General features: G+C 42.8%; 1 protein-coding gene across 1 annotated transcript in view; it reads left to right on the top strand.

Moving 5' to 3' along the window:
* Positions 1-10,401: 10,401 nt before the first annotated feature.
* Positions 10,402-21,042, top strand: part of RNF38 (ring finger protein 38) — a gene marked incomplete at its 5' end in the record, with an annotated part of 106,528 nt that continues 95,887 nt past the window's right edge. Inside the window, one exon of the mRNA XM_082300847.1 lies at positions 10,402-10,927. Coding sequence (XP_082156973.1) covers positions 10,402-10,927 — 526 coding nt within the window. The remainder of the gene's footprint in view (positions 10,928-21,042) is intronic.

Genomic DNA, 21,042 nt, shown 5'->3' with positions numbered 1-21,042 from the left:
CTTTTACTTTTGAGAGAGGTAGGCAGGCCTATAAAGCTCCCTCTTGGTGAGTCCTGAGTAGGTAATCCCACTAGGTATATGAGGCTACCTGTGGAATTATTTCTTTAGCGCTCACACTGAGCCTCAAGGCTCAAGAGATCATCGAGCCACAAGTGCCAGATTTCAGGGGTCCCCTGCACATGTGAAGGAATTGAACTAATAAGACTGATGAAGAAAATGTGAAGAGCATGTGCCATTGTTCACCACAAAAAGCAAGAGGAGATGCTACTTTGTAGTCTGGATCTGTGTTTTTACCTAGGAAAACAGCTTTGAAGTTGTTTGAAGAATCTGGAACCACTGGTTTGCCAGAATGTCACTGTAGTTGCACAAGTGTCTGCAGACAAAAGTCACAGTTTCTGCTCAGAGGTTACAGAGCTGCATGAAAAGTTAAAATTAGCAACATCAGAAAAAAAAAGCATATATCCATGTCTTATGGCTCTTCTTTGTTTGAAAGCCCTCCACTTCAGATACCATGGCAGTTAGCCTACTGTTGGCAGATTGTGATGGGCTGACCCCGGCAGGCAGCCAAACCCCACATAACCACTCCCATCCAGTGGGATGGGGAAGAGAATCAGAAAGCTTAAAGGCAGAAAAATCATGCGTTGTGATAAAAACAGTTTAACAGGTAAAGCAAAATCTGCTCAGGCAAGCAGAGAAAACCAAAGTATCCATTCACCACTTCCCATTAGCAGGCTCCAGGAAAACAGGGCTCCATCATGCGTCTTTCATCTACAATCATCACCAATGTACAAAACAAAAAATTACTTTCATAAATCTTTTCCATCTATCTGGACTTCTTTACTCCTCTAATGCTTAATCAACTAAAATGCAGTCCTTCTTCTAATGTTTGGAAGACTAATAAGCTTGTCATGTGAGGAGAGTTGTCCAATGACTTCCAGTTTCTCATCAGAACATGATCTTGCTTGGCCTGAATGGAGGACAGGAGAAGGAGGGGGAGTAAGCAGCTTTCACTGCATTAATCAGCCCACATCTTCAAAATGAAGACTGTAACAGTAGTCCCTCACACAGCTGATGTTCTTCTATGTGCTGAAAGCATGAAGAACACTAGAGTTCCTAGCACTAAGCTATAGCCAGCAGTGCAGATTTGGAATTTGCATTTTGCAGAGAGCAGCACTCATCTGCTTGGGCCATTTTTAGTGACGAGCTAAGAAGCAGCAATAAGCAGAGTAGCATTTGTGTCCCACTTAGCAGTGATCATGACTACTTATTGGCAAAAGCGTTTTTGGATTACTTTCTTTTTCAAAAAAAAAAAAAAAAAGGACTGACATCTTATTTACAGAGGAGTTTTCAGAGATTATGACGTTTCTACATATCCTGACTCTGTTTCATCCTTTTATGCTTCTAGGTGTATTTGTACATATTAGTGCATATGTATGTTCCTATATCCATGCCTGACACAGTGATTCTGGACTCTCTTTTGATATCTTATTGACCACTGAAACAAGAAATTGACCTTTGGAGACCCTGGAAGATTTGTATTCTTATTGATACACAAGTGAAAGCTGATGCTTGGGAGTATTTGTTCCTCACTGTCTGGATATATTGTGTGTTCTGTCACAAAACCCTCTCAGAAACTTGCATACTCCCAATTCTGCTACATGCAGACTTATGATCTATCTGCTATCTGTTACAATAATACCTTGCCCTGCGCTATCAGTCACTCTAGGCTGGTGCAAATCAAATGCCAGCAAACAAACATCTTCTCACAAACATCTGAGGGATGTGAGCTGTTCAATCTGTTTCAGCACCAGCCATGTGCTGAATGTTTATGTTACTCATAAACCATGCTGATAAAGCCACAAATGACATTTTGTTTTAGGCATTAATCAAAGAGTTGTGGTCCTCCAGTGTGTCCCTTTCATCTGGTTAGCCAAGTGGCTTTAAAAGGGCTCAGTGGAAGAGTAGACCAATAACATGCTGACAGTAATATAACGGCATTGGTTTGGCCAAGCTCCTCCAGAAAATCTACTATCCTGAGATATGGCAGGATTGTACTGATCAGGAGGGAAAGACATCTCAGTCAAAGAGAAATTAAAATATTCATTATATATCAAGCATATCATCCAGTGAGGGAGCCTCCTTTTAGAGCCTTGTCCTGCCTCCTTCAACCAAGCCATAAGTAGCACCATGCTCTGGAGATGATTTTACAGAAGAAATAGGGCTCTCCACAGAGAGATCATTAAGAAATTGGGTAAGACAGAGCACACTTAAACTATCGCACACTTCGCTGCTTAACTGTCTCCACATGTTGACTGAATGCACCTGAGGGGTCTTTCTGTCTCATACATCTGAAAGTAATAGCAGACAATAAATTCTACCACCCCACAGAACTATGTACATTCCTCATGGTTGCATATGTACAACACTTCTATAGCCTTAGTCTTAAAACAGCCAGTCTGGGGACACGTGGACGATTTGCCCTGATCAAACCAAAAGGGACTTTTGTCATGAAGGAAAAATTCAAATGGCAACTGCTCAGCAATAGCAATTTGTGACAGAGGAATTACCTGGCGTAGTTCACAAGAAGACTTAACTGCAGAACTGGTTAAACTGACTGGAAGCAGGAATGCCAAAAAACAGATCAACCACCATGTAAAGGAGTGAAGGTTCCCTTGCTGATGAGAACAGAAATGCTCCAGTGTGATGTTGCGGGACCATGTAATTCAAATGGTCAGGGGCCACTTTGGTAGGTGGAACAGTTGCTGGAGAATTAACCCAATGCTGGGCTGAGGTGCTCCATGCCAACCATGACATGGTGGCTGCAGGTGCAAATGTACATTCAGATTCAGCTCATGCTGCATCTTTGTAGACTCCTTGGAGAACCATCAGTGACAGCAGGACTGTGTCCAAGGCTCTTCCCATTAGATCTCTTTATACTTAAGTAAAAACACATGTTTAATTCACCCCAAGGAGTACAATGAAGCAGTCATTAGCTGTGTATTCTTCAGTAATATAAAGTCTTACTTGCCTAAACACAACGATGACCAATTACCATCTTCTTTGCTCATATGTCAGCCAACACTTTACCACAAAGTCTTCTTTTAGTTTCTTCCATTTTATTCCTTGACAAATAGACTCTGGAATTGCCTGGAGTTTTTTCCTTCCGCATCCAGGTTTGTTTTTTCATAAACTCACTCTGGATGGAAAATGGTTATACAGACTGTACACATGGACATCCACATGTGCTCATGCACACACACAAACACCCCGTCCCCCCATTACAGCCATTCACCAAACACCAGCAGGAGCCTTAGCCTGAACCTAAATCAACCCACGAAAATGAATTGGCTTAGAGAATCTTACACTAATTCCAGAAGGTGGTGAGGTTGTCTTAACTCCATCAAGATTTCAAAAGTTTTTAAAGGCTTAAGTACAAATGCCTCTGACTCTGTCTCAGTCCTCAGTCAACTTCATAGTAGATGCATATATAAATATATGTATATACATATACATATGTATGTATGTATGTATATATGTGTTATACATATACATATGTATGTATGTATGTATATATATGTATGTATATGCATATATTGGTGACAATATCTGAATTTGATAATTTTCTAGTCAGTATTTTCTGATTTGTAAATAACAAAGCCTTCAAAGACTAGTAGCCAAAACAAGCAACGTCAATCTTTGCCACCTCATCCTTGATTTGCTTCTCTGTACACATGGACATTCACATGGAAATGCTAATTCACTTGTTGGGGTCTAACTGGAGAAAAGAAGGAAACTCAGTCCAGGTTCTCCATTAACAGAGACAGATGTTCTACTGCTCTCTTGGCAGAATCCTTTCTTTTCACTGAAGTGATACAGCATGTGAAAGCAAAAAAAAAAAAAAAAAAAAGCACGTGCATCAATGAAATATGTAGCTCTGTCAAGCAAGGACATAAATGTCACAGTATAATTAGTCCCTCTGTAGGTGTGTTTTCTGGTTTTGGTGGATGAATGGGAAATTTCTCTACTACTTGTTAAATATGCCTAAGAGTGAAATGCAGCCTCCAGAGGCACCGAGAGTCAGAGCCTGTCAATTCTGAATGTAGACATCTTGTAAATTCTCTTTGTGCCTCAGACCCACACAGCCACTAATGATGGTTTCTGTCATTCAAACTTGTTTTTTAAATTTCTAGTTCTATTTCTTCAGGAAACTTCAGCCTGGGATACGAGAAATTACTTCCGTGTGTATTTGATGGGAATGTACACACAAAACCAGTGAAACATTAAACAAGGCAGACAATAAATTCTGTCACCTAAACAAAACCACCAGTTCTAATGTTCTGTCAAAGCTCTAGCTCAAGGTGTATTACTCTAGCCTGTCCTCCTCTCACTCTGTAACTGAACTCCATTCACTATGACTGATAATCCTTCTGTTCTGAATCAAACATCTGCTTGTTCCATTCCTGGACCTCTCTAGTCTTTAGGGAAGGTACAATGATATTTAAAGGCATTTTGTGGAAAAAAAAAATTAAAAATTGACATTTGACCACAGTTCAAGACTGCATACTGATTATTTCTTCTAGCCAGGCTCTGTAGCCCTGCCAGTGAATAAGCAAATACAAACCTAGCTTTCAAGTAGTCCTTGCAGGTCTTCTGTTGATTATAAATACATTTCTAATACCCTATGATGCAACACCTGGAAGGACATAGTATTCTCACTGGCAGGCAATCATTTAACAATCGATGCGTTAAATGTGAGATAATTTCAACATGGAGAGAAAAGCAATAAGCAAACATATCAGCATAAGAATAAAAAAGCTAATAAAATAGAACACAATAATACAATGATCATAGGATGTAATATAAAATGTAACATGCCGGATGCAGATGGTGTGAATCCCATAAAGATATCACACCAATGATATCCAGCAGTTTGTTGAATTTCTGCTTCGATTAGAAAAGTTCCAGCAGGTATCATGGTTAATTGCAACAGTCACTTGTTTTTGTTACATAATAGCCTTTCCATATCTGGTTTTTAAGGTTCCTAGTTCTTCAATTTGAGAGTATGCAGTGTTCCATATTGGTCCTAAGAGTACAGGCCAACTTAAAGTCCAGAATTCTGCTGGCATTGATGTGAGATTTTTGATATTTGCACCTCATGGTCGAAGTTACTGCAGAGTTTAACAATTTCTGTGGGTTTACATGACAGAACATGAGATTTCTCAATGCAAGGGTTACCACTGCCTGATACATGAAGCATCCTACCTTTTTAGATGTTGTCAGCATTGTCTCCAGTTACAGCACCTCATCATCTGTGTGTTCATAAAGTTCCAGGGAATGCTTAGTACACTTTCTAGATAGTTACTTTCTGTGGTATGCAGATTGAATGACAGCTTTCACTTGTTCATTTATCAGTTCCTAGTGGAGGAGAAAGAAGACTAAGTCTTGGATTGTATCCAAGCCTCAGTAATGACTAGTTTCATTCTCACAGTATCCACAGTCTCCCTTATTCCTTTCCCTTAAAAGTCCAGCAAAGTGACTCAGTGTTTTTTCAGTGATAGGCGTTGAATCCTCTCCTGATTTCCTGGATACCACAACAAGGTATTTAAAGTATACTGCTGGTGTTGCTCAGTACATGCATCTTATTCATTAAGAATATTAACTATATCACTTTTCCTGGGAACAGCTGCAGTGGGTGGTTCAGGGACACTGTTCAAGGCTCTGTGATCTACTGTCAGTTGCCATGTGCCATGACATTTCTTTTACTGGCAGCTACACAGGGAGAATGAGACTTGATAACAATTCCCCACTCCTCTACTCCTTTTATCAATTCAAGATAATATTCATGATAGCAGTTCTTCTATCAATATCAATGCAAAATCATATCAATTCAATTATCTAATTCTTTCATCAATCCACAGGACAGATAGCGTTAGAAGGTAACTTGTAATGTGAAGTATCAACTAGATTGCTATGGGATAAAGGAGCAGCTGTTTGCAACAGATTGACAGCCAGGGATGTATTTGCATGAGGTAAACTGTGGGCCAAATGGTGTGCTGCACCTTTTCCCACTTTCCCCATGAGACCACCCATGACTGTCCCTTCAATACATGCTAGCCAAAATCTGAGCAGGAGGTGAGTGAACACAGTCCAGGAGTCTAACTGCCTAAAGGTTAGCTTTTACATCTGCACTTCAACACTGCAATAGTGGGTCTACTTTTCTTCAGTTTGATGTTCTGCTCAGTCTGGCTATACTCTGCAACCATTACTCAGTAGCTATGACAATCATGCAACATCATATGGGGTTTAAATATTAGCCACCATGTGTAATAGTCATTTGAAAAAGCTGGCCCATATTTCTGCTACTACTTGTTCAGAAACAGAGGGGTGCATGCATGGTGTTTTACAGTGTGGGATAAAGCTGCAATATCTACTACAAACAACACCATACTCTCCATTGTAACACAGAAGGGCTTCACAACATCCCCCTTTGATGTGCATTTTAATATAACTGAAGACTAGAGTATAAGAAATTCAGAATGACTGAAGTTGTTTTACCTGGGTTTCTTGTGAGAAACCTGTGCGACCACAGGGCAAAACTCTTGTACTCTACATAGAGCCTGACTATCAGCCTTAATCCAGAGCACCAACTGAAAGGATGAGAAACATCCTGCCAGTGATAAAGTAAAATGCACGATGAAACCACCTATCCTTTTGCCTGCACTGTGCCTTCCACACTGTATTTCTCATACTCATTTGAGCTGCAAATTTTTTCCGTATAAATCAAAACTTATTGGAGAAGAGTTACTCTAAATCAAAGAAGGGTTAATTTAGATTAGGTGCAAGGGGCTTGAGAGATGTGGGAAGAGAGTTAACCACAGAAAACTGAGGCAAAAAAATGTTAAGTGCCTCAGCCTTTTCTGTATCAGACCAGTTATCCTGTCTTATTTATTGGGCGCTTACATTTTCTTTGGTCTCCTTTTCTGACCACATACTTGCAGAAGTCCTTCTTATCATTCTTATTACTGTAGTAAAGTTTCTCCTCTGGTTGGGCTTTCTATCACCTGGATTAAGACCTCAAGGCACTCCAGGAGTCTCCTGGCCTGCTTACAGCTTGCTGTGCTGCTTTCCCAGCAAATTCAGAGTGGTTGAAGCCTCCCCATCAGGATCAGAGCTTGGAGTGTGAATCTTCCTGTAGCTGAAGTAAAACCACTTCATTAACATCCTCCCCTAGATCTGGTGGCCTGTAGTAAACATCAACCATGAGGATGATGTCCACCTGAGTTACAGGTTGTTTCACCTATTTAGGTGAATACTCCCCAGGGCCTTTGAGGCATCCCACAGGTCAGTTATCATATCAATTTTCAAGGTCCATAATGAGTTTTTTCAATCTTGCCAGACTTACTTGCAGTAAATTTTTTTCTATATGTCTGTCTAACAATCAGGCACTTCAGCAGCACCAATAGAAACAAAACAGAGATAATGAAGGATTAATGATAGAAATCATCCCATTGCTAAGTCTGGCTTATACCACTCCAGCTGCTACCAGCGTCTAAGAGATACTCTGGGCACAGTGGATGTTTGTCAATTTTTAGTGAAACAATGTATCTAATCTCAGAGTTTTCAACATTTATCACAGTAAGAACCCTGAAAATCATACATGTAACTGATTCTTCCAGATCATTGGGAGAGGTATGGAAACCTAGACTCCAATTTTGTATTGTTTTTTAGGCAGAATTGGTTATGAGGTTGGGAGAAAAGCACTCCTGTTCTGCAAAGAGCTTGCATCAGTGTCAGATTTCTTGTAATGATCTAACTCAAACCAGTGAAATCTGAATTCACCTGAAGCAAGAAGAAGCCTAAAATACTGAGTGTGGTGGCTCTCTGATCATTGCAGCATTTCAAATTTGTAAACTTTAAAACAAAAATTACAACAAAGGGGGGAAAAAAAGCTTTTTATAACTTTTCCCTGGATCTGTTTGATATAAATTACCAAGGAGTGTAACTCTGGATATCCATCAGTATGTTTCTGTTTAGAAAAATGAGTTAACAGTTGTTTGAAACCTTAGATAAAACCTTGTCTTTAAGTACCTGAAGACCTTAAGTAGATCTGAAAAAGGATATTTGTACATTGCTAAAAGTTTGCCTGTTTTCCAAATGCGTTACTTACCCGAACAGGGTATTAGACTAAAGGTAGTATCTCTTATCCTACTTGAGTAAAATGACACTCCAGAAAAAAAAATCTGGATCTAGCTTTTGCAATGGTGTTATCTTGAAAAGGCTTTATTTAAATTTAGAACCAACAGGAAAATGGAACACCAAAGCTCCAGAAGAAAATGAAGTGCAGTGCACCACCACTGTCAGGTTATGGCTGCAAGACTCCTGCCCCAAATTGCACAGAAAACAGCCTTCCTGAACTTCCAGACAGCCGGTAGCCTGGAGTGTGTGCTAGACTGATAGTTAAAGTAGCTTCATACTGCAAGAAATAGCTTCGCTTATTTCTGGAAAACAATCTACATACAGGAAGATTAAAAAGATTGTCTTAGCTGAAGGACCTGTGCTATTTTCACACCTTTCCTGTAGTGTAAAATTAGTATTCAAATTTGCTGGTTTTGGAGGGCTCACAAAAAAGGAAGTCTGTGCGACAGTGCACTTTTAGGTATTATCTTCAGCATGGGAGTAGTTTTAAAGCAACTTCCCCCCAGGAAGTGAGTGAAAAATGAATCATCATAAAAGCAATAGTGGCTCTGTTCATCATTTTCTGCCAGCTGTTTACTGCCAGGAGCTTCATGCAGGCTGCATGTGCATGCAAGAGAGCAGCAATCTGAAAGAAGTGCAGACACCTCGGAAAGGTGAAGTGGAAGATACTTCAGACCCTCATGTTCCATAGAATCAGGAGATAGGAGCTGTTCAAGTTGTTTCCTGTTTCAGGGCTGGAGAACTAACACTCCATGATGCTTAAGCAAAAAAATCTTGAAAGGTTTTGAATGACCTTAAAAAAATTGTTGGGACACAAGAATCATATCAATAGCCTGCTACATACCCCAGAGTTGTTAATCGTCTGGGGAGTCACGGTCACCTGCTCCCACACTGGATGAAAACCTCAACCAAATGACATGGAGTGAGGGAAAAGACTGGCACAGTGGGGCAATGCTGGCAAACGCAGGATTTGCAGAAACATTTCCCAGTCACAGCACTGCACAGGAGAAGGCAGCACTGTTGTGATGTGCAAAATGAAATGAATTCTCTGTCGGCACATTTAGATCTCAGAGAATTACTGCTGTACAGCTGAGGACAGCAAGTACACCCCTCTAAGTAGTAAACTTCGCTGTGAATTTTCTTGGTTAATGCATGTGGTTTTTTCCCCACTATTCTACTCTTCCGGAGAACCAAACCCGCTGGGCTCACTGCACACGCAGCTGTATCTCCGCATCTCAGGGACACACGGACGCACGCACAGAGGCATTTCCCTCACTTCCAGAGAAACTCTTAGTTGCGTTCCTGGTGACTTCTCATGTAAACGCATTTGTTAGAATGTTGTTCATTTGACAACGAAGGAATAAACCGGCGTCACCGTGACAGCTTAAGGACATCCCCGTCCTTAACCTATCCCTTTACCGACATCCTTGACTTTGCTGCATACACCGGCAGGCGCGGTGTGTCCCTGTGAGGGACCAGTACCCACCGCCCCCCGCTGACGCCTGGATGGGGCGGTCCCCGCTCCCTACATGTGCCTGTGGGGGCCGGCTCGCCCGTCGATCGCGACCTTTGCCCCCTGCCCGCCGGCTGTCGCCCCCGTCCCCGCAGCGCCGTTCCGCCTCGGTGGGCGCGGAACCGGACAGCGAGGGCGAAGGGCCCGCGGCGGTGCCCGTGCCCGTGGAGACGGAACGCGGGAGAGGGCGAGGATGGTTCCAGGCTCTGTGCGCAGGGGTTGCTCGGGGAGGGCCGCGGCCCGCCGGGGGCCCCGGAACGGACCCCGCTCCCTCTGTCCCGAGGAGGCACCGCCGCAGTGCGGGGCGGCCGCGCCTGTGCGCGCCCCGCGGGTCGTCACGCCCTGCGGCAGCGCTGCTGCGAGCGGCGAGAGGCCTTGGGGAGGCGCCGGGCTGCCGGCGGGCCGCTGGGGCTGGAGGCAGGGAGAGAAGGAGGGAGGCAGGGAGGGAGGAAGCAGGCGGGGAGACTTCCTCCTCCTCCTCAGCGGCAGCAGTAAGCAGCTTCTCCGCTGGAGCGGGCGGCACGGCTGGGCACCGTCTCCCCCCGCCCGGCGGTGAGCTGCGTCCCGGCCGGAGTCTCCCCACGCCGACCAAGCCACCCACGCGTCCCCGCTGGCGCTGACCGCTCCGCCGTGCCCGCGGTGGGGCTGCTCCCGGGGCGGCGGCTGCCGCCGGCCGGCCAGAGCGGGAAGCGATGCCGGTGGCCGCCCGCTCGGCAGCCCCCGGGGCGCAGCCCGACGCCGGGTTCCTTGCCCCTGCCCGCCGGCGAGACCGCGGCGCCGCTCCGCGCGGCGAGGAGAGCGGCGGCGAGCGGCACCTCCGTCAGGCCGGCGAGGCGGGCCGGCGCGGCAGATGGGTGGCTTCTTCCGCCGCCCCCTTCCTGCCTGCCTTCTCCTCCTCCCCTCCGCCGCCCCCCGCCTCCTCCGTTGCCTCCTCCCCCGCTGCTGGGGCCGCCGTCGCCGCCTCCACCTCCCCCTCGGCTGCCTCCCTTCTCCCGGCACTCCCCCGGACCCGCGCCCGTGTCCGCTCCCGCTCCGGCTTCCCGGGACTCGCCATGAGCGGCGGTTCCGGTCGCTTACCGCCGCCCGCCGCCCTCTGCCCGCCGCCGCCCCTCCACGGGCCGAGCTTGCCGGAGGCGGGAGCGCGAAGCCAGGGCCGGGGCAGCCCCGCCGGGCACGGCGCACCCCGCGGCGCCCCGGGCGTCAGAGCCCCGCCACCAGGTGAGCGGGAGAGGGGCCCCGGGGGACGGGGACTGGGTCCGGGCGTCCCACCCCCGGCTGGCAGCGCAGCCGGCCCGCAGGGCCGCGGACTTGCCCTCCGCAGCGCCCGGGGTCCGTCCCCGGGTGGGGGCCACAGGCGGGGCGGGACGGGACGGGATGGGATGGAGGGCAAACTCCCGCTGTTCTGAGCACGGCGTGGCGAATCGCGGCGGCGACTGGCGGCAGGCCATGTGTCGCCTGGCCGGCAGCGAAGTGCTCGGGGCCGCCTTTGCGCCGGTGGCCGGCGCAGCGACGGCTCTTTCCCCGACGGTCGGTCGGGATGCGGCGGTGCGAAGCGCGGGCGGCCCGCAGTGCTGGCGCTCGGGCGGGCGCCTCCGGCTGCGCGCTGCTGCCGCCAGCGCTCCCCAGCCCCGCGCCCCTGCCCGCCGGCGCAGCCGCAGGGGTTGCGCCGTGCGGGGCATCGTGCGCTCTCGCCCTCTCTCCTGCGCCTCATCACATTTTGATGTGCCCTGGGCAGCGCTGGGGCCTCGCCGGCTCTGCCGCCCTCCTTCCTCTGCGCAGCGGCCGCCGGCCTGCTGCAGCCTGCCGGCTGTGCCCCGCTCCTGGAAGGATTTTTGTGTGTGTGTGTGAGAGAGAGAGGGGGCGATGTGTCCGTGTCCGTGTCCGTGCCCGGAGCCAGGCTCCGCCCCTCGCAGCGGGCTGCCGGTAACTGCGGGAATTCGCGGAGCACAGTGACCGGTCATAACAAGTTCCTGCGTGGAGCTCCAAAATGCTGTTTGCAAGTCAGGTTCTTGCCTTGTGAGACCCTTCTTGAGTGTCTTCGGGGCTCTCATCGTCAGTCCTATAGACATGTTCTTGGATTTCCTCTTAGAAACCGCCCCACAGGAGGGTCCCTCTGAGGAGCTGGTTTTGCACATGTGGTTCATTCATCCTGAAGCTTCGATGTTTTCAGGACTATGGTCCCAACATATGGGTTGGTGTGCTTGTTTATAGTCAAACACAAGAGCCGCTTCCAAGGCTGTGCTAGAGTTTCCCACATGCTTATATTTAAACGCGTGTCTGTGTGGTTTTGGGATCAGGGCCTTAGATGTTTTCCTAAGCTGTTCTTTGTGAATGGCAGCCAGAATGAAGTTGTTTATGCATATATGAAGTTACTAATTAGGAGGTGGTATGGGAGAAGGTCAGAAAACAAGACATCATTCTTTGGGCCTGGAGGGTGAAGAAACGGGGTGTCTAATTAAGTCTTTTCTTAGAATGTATTTTTAGTGGTGCTTATGTCTTGGGCACTTAGTTGGGTGATTTACCAGAGTCTATGGTATGGGTGTTTATACTGATAGAAATCTTGCTCTGAAATGAAGTAGGTTTTATAGACAAGCTCCTCTTGAAATTCGTGATTGACAACATAGTAAAGGATTACAATGCAGACAGTTGAGGGAGAACTTGAATTTTTACCTTTGCATTGTGTTATATGGTTCAAAAGCAGCTTTTTCGGTGTCCTGAGACCACACAGTACACGGGGCAGATTAGTCTCTCCCAGGCCTTCCAAATAAAATATATTGAAGAAAAATATTTTTCCAGTATAGGTTATTTGGAAAAGGAGGTTTTACCTGATGAAGATCTATTTCAACTTTTTGTTTTAAAATTGCGTGGACATTCCTGGTGTAGATGATAAACTTATCTTAAAGCCTGATCTCAAAACCTCTCCTAATCTTCTTAAGCTCTTAGCAATCCTATAAACAAATTGACCTAGTCTGCTACTGCTGGGAGATAAAAGCTTTTGTATTTTCCGTGATTTGGAAAGTCATGGTGGAGAAAGAACTATAATTTTTATCATTTAATGAATTCTTCACAGGCCTAGTGTACAAAGACCTTAGTGTTAGATTAGGGAATGGTGGACTTTTTATTCTTCCAAAAGGGCCTTTTTTGGGTTTGTGCTGAAGTTTTGGTATTCACTAGCACTAGTTTAAAAGCCCTTAAAAGTCCCGCGTTTAATGGTAATTGCAATAGCTGTAACGATTTTGCTCAAAAGAGCTCTTGCAGACACCCAGATTGAAAGGTTAAGTTTTACAGTATACTTAGGTCACAGTAGCAGGTGAATGTTTGTGGCCAGTCATCATTCAAAAATACATGAAGCATTTTCAAATAGTATGATATGTAAATCCTCTTCTAATTTTGAAATAGTGTCATAATTTTCAGACAAAGCCAGGAGATTTCTAGATTGGGCATGAGAAGTGTTTGCTTGCTTGCTTCCTTCCTTTTCTCCAAAGGGAAAGTCTTTTCGTGAAGGTCTACCTTTTTTCAGTCAAATATTTGTCACCAGGGAAAAGAACGATGCACTAAACTCAGGCATCAGGGCCAAACCTGGATTGTTTTGCTGAGCATCCTCTTAGTCGTACTCTTGATCATAATATATTAACTTTCAATAAAAACCTGTATTGTGATCTAATCTTAAAACATCGAGAGGTAATGAAATTGCTGTAGTTTACATGCAAGGTTAAGAGAATGTTTGCTATGTCTTTTCTCCCAGCAAAAAAATGTTCAGTGATGGTTGGGTCTCTTCTGCTGTTGTTTCTTTTGTGTTTTTTTCCAGTATGTGTCAACAGAATAAAAAGTCTCCATTCGTGACTATCAAATGTGAAAGGATATTGGACTAGAAATGCTGCTGATTCTTTGCTTCATTCAGAAAACGGATCCTGATCTTAAAAGGCATTTCACTGTCCATAAAGTTTTTTTGCCTCTCCTGGGATACCTACATCTCCTTGGTGAAAAAGAGTAATTCGCCTCGAGGAGGAGTTGTCAGCTAGGAAAAGGGTGTCTGTAGTGGAAATTCTTAGTGTTTTTGCATTTTGTTTTGGTTTGGGGTTTTTTGTTTATTTGTTTTTAAGGTCTGTTATTGGTGTTCTCAGGTTTTGCAACATCTGGAAAGGAAAGATAGCTTTTGAATGTTTTTTGCTCTATTTAAGATACAGTGTTATGTCCATAACTGGTGAAAACAGCTTTGCTCTTAAACATCTTTGTTACTCATATCAGCTCTTTGGATGTCACCTGATGAACTTTTATTTTATATATTTATATATTTTATTTACTTAATATTGCTTTTTCTCCTTCTGTTGCTAAGTCTTTAGTTAGTTTAGTTGTTTTTTAAGGTGCACACGAGGTTAAGTCCTATATTAAGAGGGGTAATGGAAGGTGCTTATTTTGGCAGATAGCTATGCATTTGCTAAGTCTTTCAGTTTGGAGAAGCTGAAACTTCTGCCAAAAGGATTAGTGCCAGTTTTCAAACATAGTTGATTGTAGAACGTGGGAAGTTGTACTTCTTGTAAAGATTGTATGAATCAGTTAAGTGCAGTAGAAATCTGAATTAATACACAGCTTAATGCTGTATATGCTGAGCAGCTGTAATAGAATTGTGTGTTCATATTGACACATACAAACTTCTGTGCTTTTAGTAGTTGTGCATAGTTATACCATCTCTGTGTGGTATTTGTGGTTTTATTCTTGAACTGGAGAGCAGTTAATGTGGCTTTACAGTGAGAGTCATATTTAATTCTGGCATGCTTGGAGTAGATGCTAGTTTTTTTATTTATGACATGGTGATGCCTTCACAGCTTTATAACCATATAAAATAAAGTGAGATGGAAATATGGCTTCTTGGTAGGAGCAAGTGAAGTGTGTTCAATATGTGGAGACTTTTCAAGAGTAACAATTGATTTTGATAGATTAAAGAGAAAATAAACAAACAAAAAAAAGCCCCACCAAAACCAGAAACTATCATTGGAGCATCTCCATCTTAATTTGGTCAAAGGGTGATGTAAAGAAATGGCTTGATGGTACTTGGTTAGAATTACCACAATATTGTAAATCTATTACTTTGCATGTTTGAACATGATCTGTTTTGGACACGAGATTGCAATTACCTTTACTATATCAGAATTATTCATTATAATGTTGGTATGTTAGTTTTGCTACTTTTGAATTATAAAGGAAGATAGGAGGCTTTGTTTTTTACATAAATTAGTTGTACTTTGAATAGATTGTAGTAATTGCAGAATTAATGTTAACAGACATATAATAAATGTTTGTTTCAAAAAGTTGGTTATAAGAGATATGAGTTGCATATTTATAGGATTAATTTGGGAAATAAATGCAAATGTACTTCCTTAACAATTATTTTCAGATAATATGCATTCATTTTTAGCCATGCTCTGTGACTATCACTTCTATATTTTTATTTCACTTTTACTTTGTAGTGTTTATGGAACTGGAAATTATAATTTTATAGCCTGAAATTGTTCTTTGGAGGTGTGCCTTTTAGGTGCCAGCATCAAGGCAGCTCAAGTGGATGCTAGCAAGTGTTGATATACTGCTACCCCCCACCCCCAACATAAGTATTTAAGGGTAGTGTGAGACTGAAATAAATCTATTTTAAATAAAATACATAATATAAAATTAATATACAGTTCTTTTAATTGTAATTCATAGAGTATGAACAACTCGATCCTTTCCTAATCTGCCATATATTAGATGTAAAATATACAAAAGCACGGAAATAAAAAATTCAGAATAATCTCTAAAGTACAAATTTCAGTTTATAATAGCAAGAAGACCATAGATATGTCTTTAATTTGGAAATGCATGCTCTGCTTTGCAACATCTGCTTATGAAATAATCAGAATTATCCTTTTGGTCTAAGCCATCATGCTAATGAGTTTGAGAAATATGTTTGCCTTGTCACAGAAAGGTTAAAATGGGAAACTGCTTTAAAGAATATTAATAAGCATGATTGAGAACATTGTAAATTCTTGGAAAAGCTGTGTTCAATTAAAAAGTAATGGTGGGGTTCAGGTGTTTTTTCTCTGCCTTTTTATATTTAATTTTGTTGCTTATACAGCCCTTTTTTCACCCACAAATTATCTTGGCAAAATGAAATCCACATGCAGACAAAATATTTCTGACCAATTTTTTTTCTTTCTTCTTTTTTTCCATGAAAAAGATAGGCTTTAAACCTTTTTCAACCAATAGCTTTGCAACTTTTCTGTTAGGTCTTGCACCTTAGGTATTTTAAATGGTCTTGTATGTCATCTGCTTCATATTAGAAGTTCAAATGGAGATGTGTCATCTAAATGTAAGGGTTGTCAGTGTTCGTGTGATGCAAGATGTGGATGGGTTAACAGGAAGGCAGGGTACCAGAATAAGAGGGAGTGTTACGAATTTTGCACGAATTTGTTCTGGTTTTGGGTGGAATAGAGTTAATTTTCTTCCTTGCAGGCACTCTGGGCATCAGTCAGCATGTGGTGAGTGATGGTATTGTGCATCACTTGTTTCTCTTGGGTTTTAGTCCTGGGTCACCCCTTTCCCCCCACCCCCTCATCTCCCTTTTAATTATAATTATAATACTGTATCATTATTGCTGTTTTGGTTTTACTTTATTTCAATTACTGAGCTGTTCTTATCTCAGTCCACGAGTTTTATCTTTCCTGATTCCCGCTCACCTCCCAGTGGCAAAGGGGGAGAGTGATGGAGGGCTGCTGCTGGCGCTTAGTCAGGGTTAAACCATGGCACACCGGGAGCTCCCTTTACATAAATATTCTAATATGCTCGTAATGTTTTCCCCCACCTTTGTTTTACTTGGTTTTGTTTATTTTATGTTATGGCTTTTTTCATGCCTTTTTTTTAACACCTTCTGGTTGCGTTCTTCTATGCTTGTTCTAAACCATTTTTTTATTGTTTGTGTATGTGAAGTACAGTAAATGCTTGGTGAAATTCCTTGCATAAAGAAAAGACCCTCCATTCTTGATGGGAAAAATACTGTTGTTCTTGTGCTTTGATGACTTAAAATAAAGCTTCCTTCAGGAAGTTGCTTGATGTGTAATGTAGGGCAAAGAATGCGTACTTCACTTAAGGAAAGATGCAGGAAGTTTTTTAAACAGTAAGTCCTAGGTATTTTCACAACTGTTTTAAGCAAGTATGATATACTGTGTTTTCTGAGCTTCTGAAATGCACACACATGCTCCAAATGTTCATTCTTAAAACAATTTTCCTTAGATTTTCTCAGTGAAGAGCCTGGCATCACAGCTCTACGCTCCTGAGTTGCTGTTCCCATTATCCCTGGCACTGTGTTTAGGTTGGGTCTCTGCATCATGTGTCATGCAAGCCCTTTGCGACCATGATGCATGAAAAAGTAACATGTTATCAGTCTCTTGGTGGGAAGGTGTGTCAAGATGTTTCTCTAATGTCTTTTGTAATGACTGAAGTTCTGCATCCACACAAATAATCTGTGTTGCTTGCTGCATTGTCTGGCAGCTGGTGTGGTTTTCTTGAACATGGGCTGTCATAATAACCAGCCTTCAATGCAACATTGTAGTATTTCAAAGCTCACATCTCTAAGCATTTGGACTTGGTCACCAGCTTCTAGGACAATCCCAAATGGGAAATTAAAATATTAAAGGAAACGTACTCTAGCATTTCAATTACAAAAACCAAACCAAGCCTAAAAACCACCAAATAACCAAAACCCAACAAAATTCCAGCAAAATAACCCCCTGAAAAACTTACATAAGTCTTTAACTGAATTTCTGTTCTTCTGTGTAAGGAACACAACTGTAGCACAAGGGTGTGCAGCCAGTATCAGTTAAGAACATTGCTTAAACTGTTAGAGGTGTTTATGATTGTTTCTGATACCCTTTATGAATGGTGGAATTGCACTTCTTCCTGTAATACTACCGATCTCTGCTTCCAAAAAATGTGATTTTTGCTTGTGCACATTTTTCTGGAAGGAGGGTATGAGGAAGATTGTTGTGTTATAAATTCTCTGCCAGCTTGTGGAGGAGTAAAGTATGAATTCTGTGAATCTTATTAAAATACTTCATAATCTGCGTGCCTGGAAAATTCCCTGTTAGGAAGACTACCCTTAAATAGTTTATTTGTTTGCATGACTTCTAGTTGTGTAAGAGCCTGAGCAATGGCTATTAAACCACAAAGTATGGCTAGAAACATTAGCTGTGTATATGGAACAGTTGGGTCTGTCGGAGGATACTTGGAACAGCTCCTGTGCCGTATGATTGAACCTGCACCATGGAACAGCAACATACAGTTTGAAAACATTTGCTGCCTGTTTTTACAGCACAGTTGAAAGTTATCACCTCTTTATCTTTTGTTGCTTGGCACCTAAACTATATTCAGGTTCCAGAGTGAAAATATTAGAGATTTATGTTTACTCTCTGCTTGCGTTCTTGCTCTGTGAAGTTTTGTTTTTTAGGCACATGGATATTTCCACTTTCATTAAGAGCCTGTGCAAATGTTTGAGAGATCTGAATTGTGGTGGGTTTTTTTTCCTCCCTGCCTACAAGTTGACATTTTTGAAGTGATTTTTTGAATTTCCATTAAAAATGTGTTTATCTGTGTTTTTTTGGTGTGTGCAGGCTTTCTGTATAGATCTTTTCCATGGCATCACTTTTTTCCTTTTTGTAAGTTGAAATGGCCCAAAGCCAAGCAGAGTAAGCAGTAGTTTTTGGAAAGAATTATCATGCAGATTTAGTAGTAGGATATTGAGCCTTTTGGCACAGAAACCCTGTGAGTCTGTGATCATTGTGGTTCGTGTGTGTTTTTGAGCAAGTTTACATAAAGTGTTTATGATATTATCTGAAAATTGCTTTTGCAGATTATTTTGGAGGTTGGGTACAGGTTAGTCTTCCGAGTTGTTTCAGAAATGCGTTTTGATTTTTGGAGGCTTGGGAGTGAAGGCTTTTAGCCACCAGTGTGACAAGTGTCTTCAAACTTAAGAAATATGTGATTATCCTTGTAAAGATCAGTGAACTGGGGTACATACGGCAGGGACATATTTCAAGAAAGTGAGACTCAAGATGTATTTGATTTTGTTCTTCATAGGGGCCTGTTGAGTTGGATTGAAAAAAGTGGATGAGATAGAAAAATACTATTTTCTTTATTAAAACTTAATTCAATTTTTAAAACACTGTCAATCTCTTGTGCCCTTAGGGTATTGATTCTGCTTTTATGCAATGAGATACAAAAAAAATATTACTAATGAATAATTTGGACACTGAGGAAAAATAGCTTAAAGAGTTTGTTGCATTTTGGCAGCTTTTTATTTGATAAGGCATTCTGAATATGAAGGGGAAGAGCTATGAAAGTGGTAAATATGGTAAAAATTATAAATAGTGACTAGGATTGTGTCACCTTTCAAACCTGGAAAAAACCCTTTTATGGAACAACATATCTCGCTGGTGGGATAGTGATCCTCAGCTCTCTCACAGATTGCATTATATGGTGAGGACCTGTCAGCATGTTGGGGTGCCCGTGTGCTATTCAGAGGGACCTTGACAGCCTGGAGAGTTGGCGACCCTGTGGCATTCAGCAAAGGCTGGGTCTTGCATGGGGGCAGAAGGGCTCTGTGCCACGAGCGGGTGGAAGGGGTGGGTAGCAGCTCTGCGGAAAAGGCGGGTACTGACCTGGTGGAGTGAGCTCGCTCGAGGGCAGCAAGCTTATGTAGGGGCTGCATCATGGCACCGTTGAGGAGAGGTAGGTTGGACAGCTTGGTTGAAGAGATGGCCCAGAGGAGATCCCAACTGAGAGATCCCAATGGCGTCTGTCCTCCTTATGGCAAATGAAGTAAAGATAGAGCCAGACTTTTGCTTGCTGGTAGGGCAAGAGACTGGGAAGAGGGCTCAGGCTGAAACACTTGAATATGTGAAACACCTGAATATGTGATGTTATTAGGAGGAACCTTTCTTCGCTCTGAAGCAGAGAACTGTGGACATTAGGGACCTTACAACTTTGGAGAGATTCAGAACTTAGCCAGGCAAGGCACAGCTCTAAACTGGCCTGGTCGGAGCAGGGGGATTGAATTATGGGGTATCCAGCAGTCTCTTGCAGCCTGAATAACTCTCTATGACTCTGTAGTGAGTGTGTTACTTTTAGCCTGGGGATGCCTGCTTCAGGCATTGTAAATAGAGAAGGAACAGCAATTTGGGACTGGTTAAGTTGCACATGGTCAGAAGTGATGGTGCAAACGCAATTTGCTTCGGCGTACAAATGTCACCTCAGTCCTGTGAGACTGCTTTTTAACTCTGATTTTTTCATATGCTTCTTCCCCACACACCCAACAGTACCTTTTGTGATGCGTATTTAATGTATGAATGTTTCTGGGTAAAGCATAAATAGCTCTTTGTATTTAAAGCAGAGCTACATTTCTGCCTCTCAGCCCTTCTTCCTAACTTACTTGCTGGTTTATGAAAAACAGTCTGTTTTTCATCTGACAGACAAAAGTATGCACTTTAATTTTTATTATTTTTCAGTCCTAGAGGTATAGGGCATGTTGGGTCCTGTCTTTGCTGTCATGCTTGGTACACTCTCAGAAAACGCCAGATAAAGTAATTGAGAGATGTGTTCAGCAATGGGGGGAGGAGGGGTTTCCAAGCTTGGAGGGTATCTAAAAAATACAAGAATATGTTCACTGATGTATTTTTATCCTTTTTTGTTAGTCTTTACCAAACCAGTCTTTCTGATATGATGACTCTACTAGTGTATAAATTTTCTGTAGTGTTTTTAAGAGAGAATGGTCCAAACAAGAATTCAGTCAATAATATAAAATATGAACACAGCAGAAAGTAGGAGAAGAGTGAAAAACTGTGGTATTTGACCTCCTCAGGCTGCCTTTCCACATAAAAGTGAAATTGGCATTCTTAAGTAAAGCTGTCATACTTGTTAACTTACTCCTGTTTCTCTGTAAATAGCTTCAAAATTGAGGGAGGCTTTTTAGGTTTTTAAAAAGACTTCTAGTAAATCACTGGTTAAGTAGCAGATAGTCTGCTCTCTGAAGCAAACAGCTTAAAGGGATCTGATGCTGTTCCATTTGACATATTGATCCGTGGACATAGGTAGTTGTTGGGCAGTTAGACAGTATTTTGTTTCCAAACAGCTGCAGTGTACGGTCTGTCTTACAAGGACATAGGAAATAATGGAGGATCTCGAGGAGTAGGAAAACCGAAGGAATTGCAGGGAATGGGAATTGTAAGGATTTGAAGGCAAACTGGGTTATTGAAGGGAGAAGACATAAAAATACAGAACAAAAGTCCATGAACACAGATTTTCATTAT

This window comes from Coloeus monedula (assembly GCF_965178545.1).
Source record: "Coloeus monedula genome assembly, chromosome: Z".
Classification (NCBI taxonomy): domain Eukaryota; kingdom Metazoa; phylum Chordata; class Aves; order Passeriformes; family Corvidae; genus Coloeus; species Coloeus monedula.
Note: the sequence above shows the minus strand (reverse complement) of the source record. Positions and strands in the feature narration are given on the sequence as shown.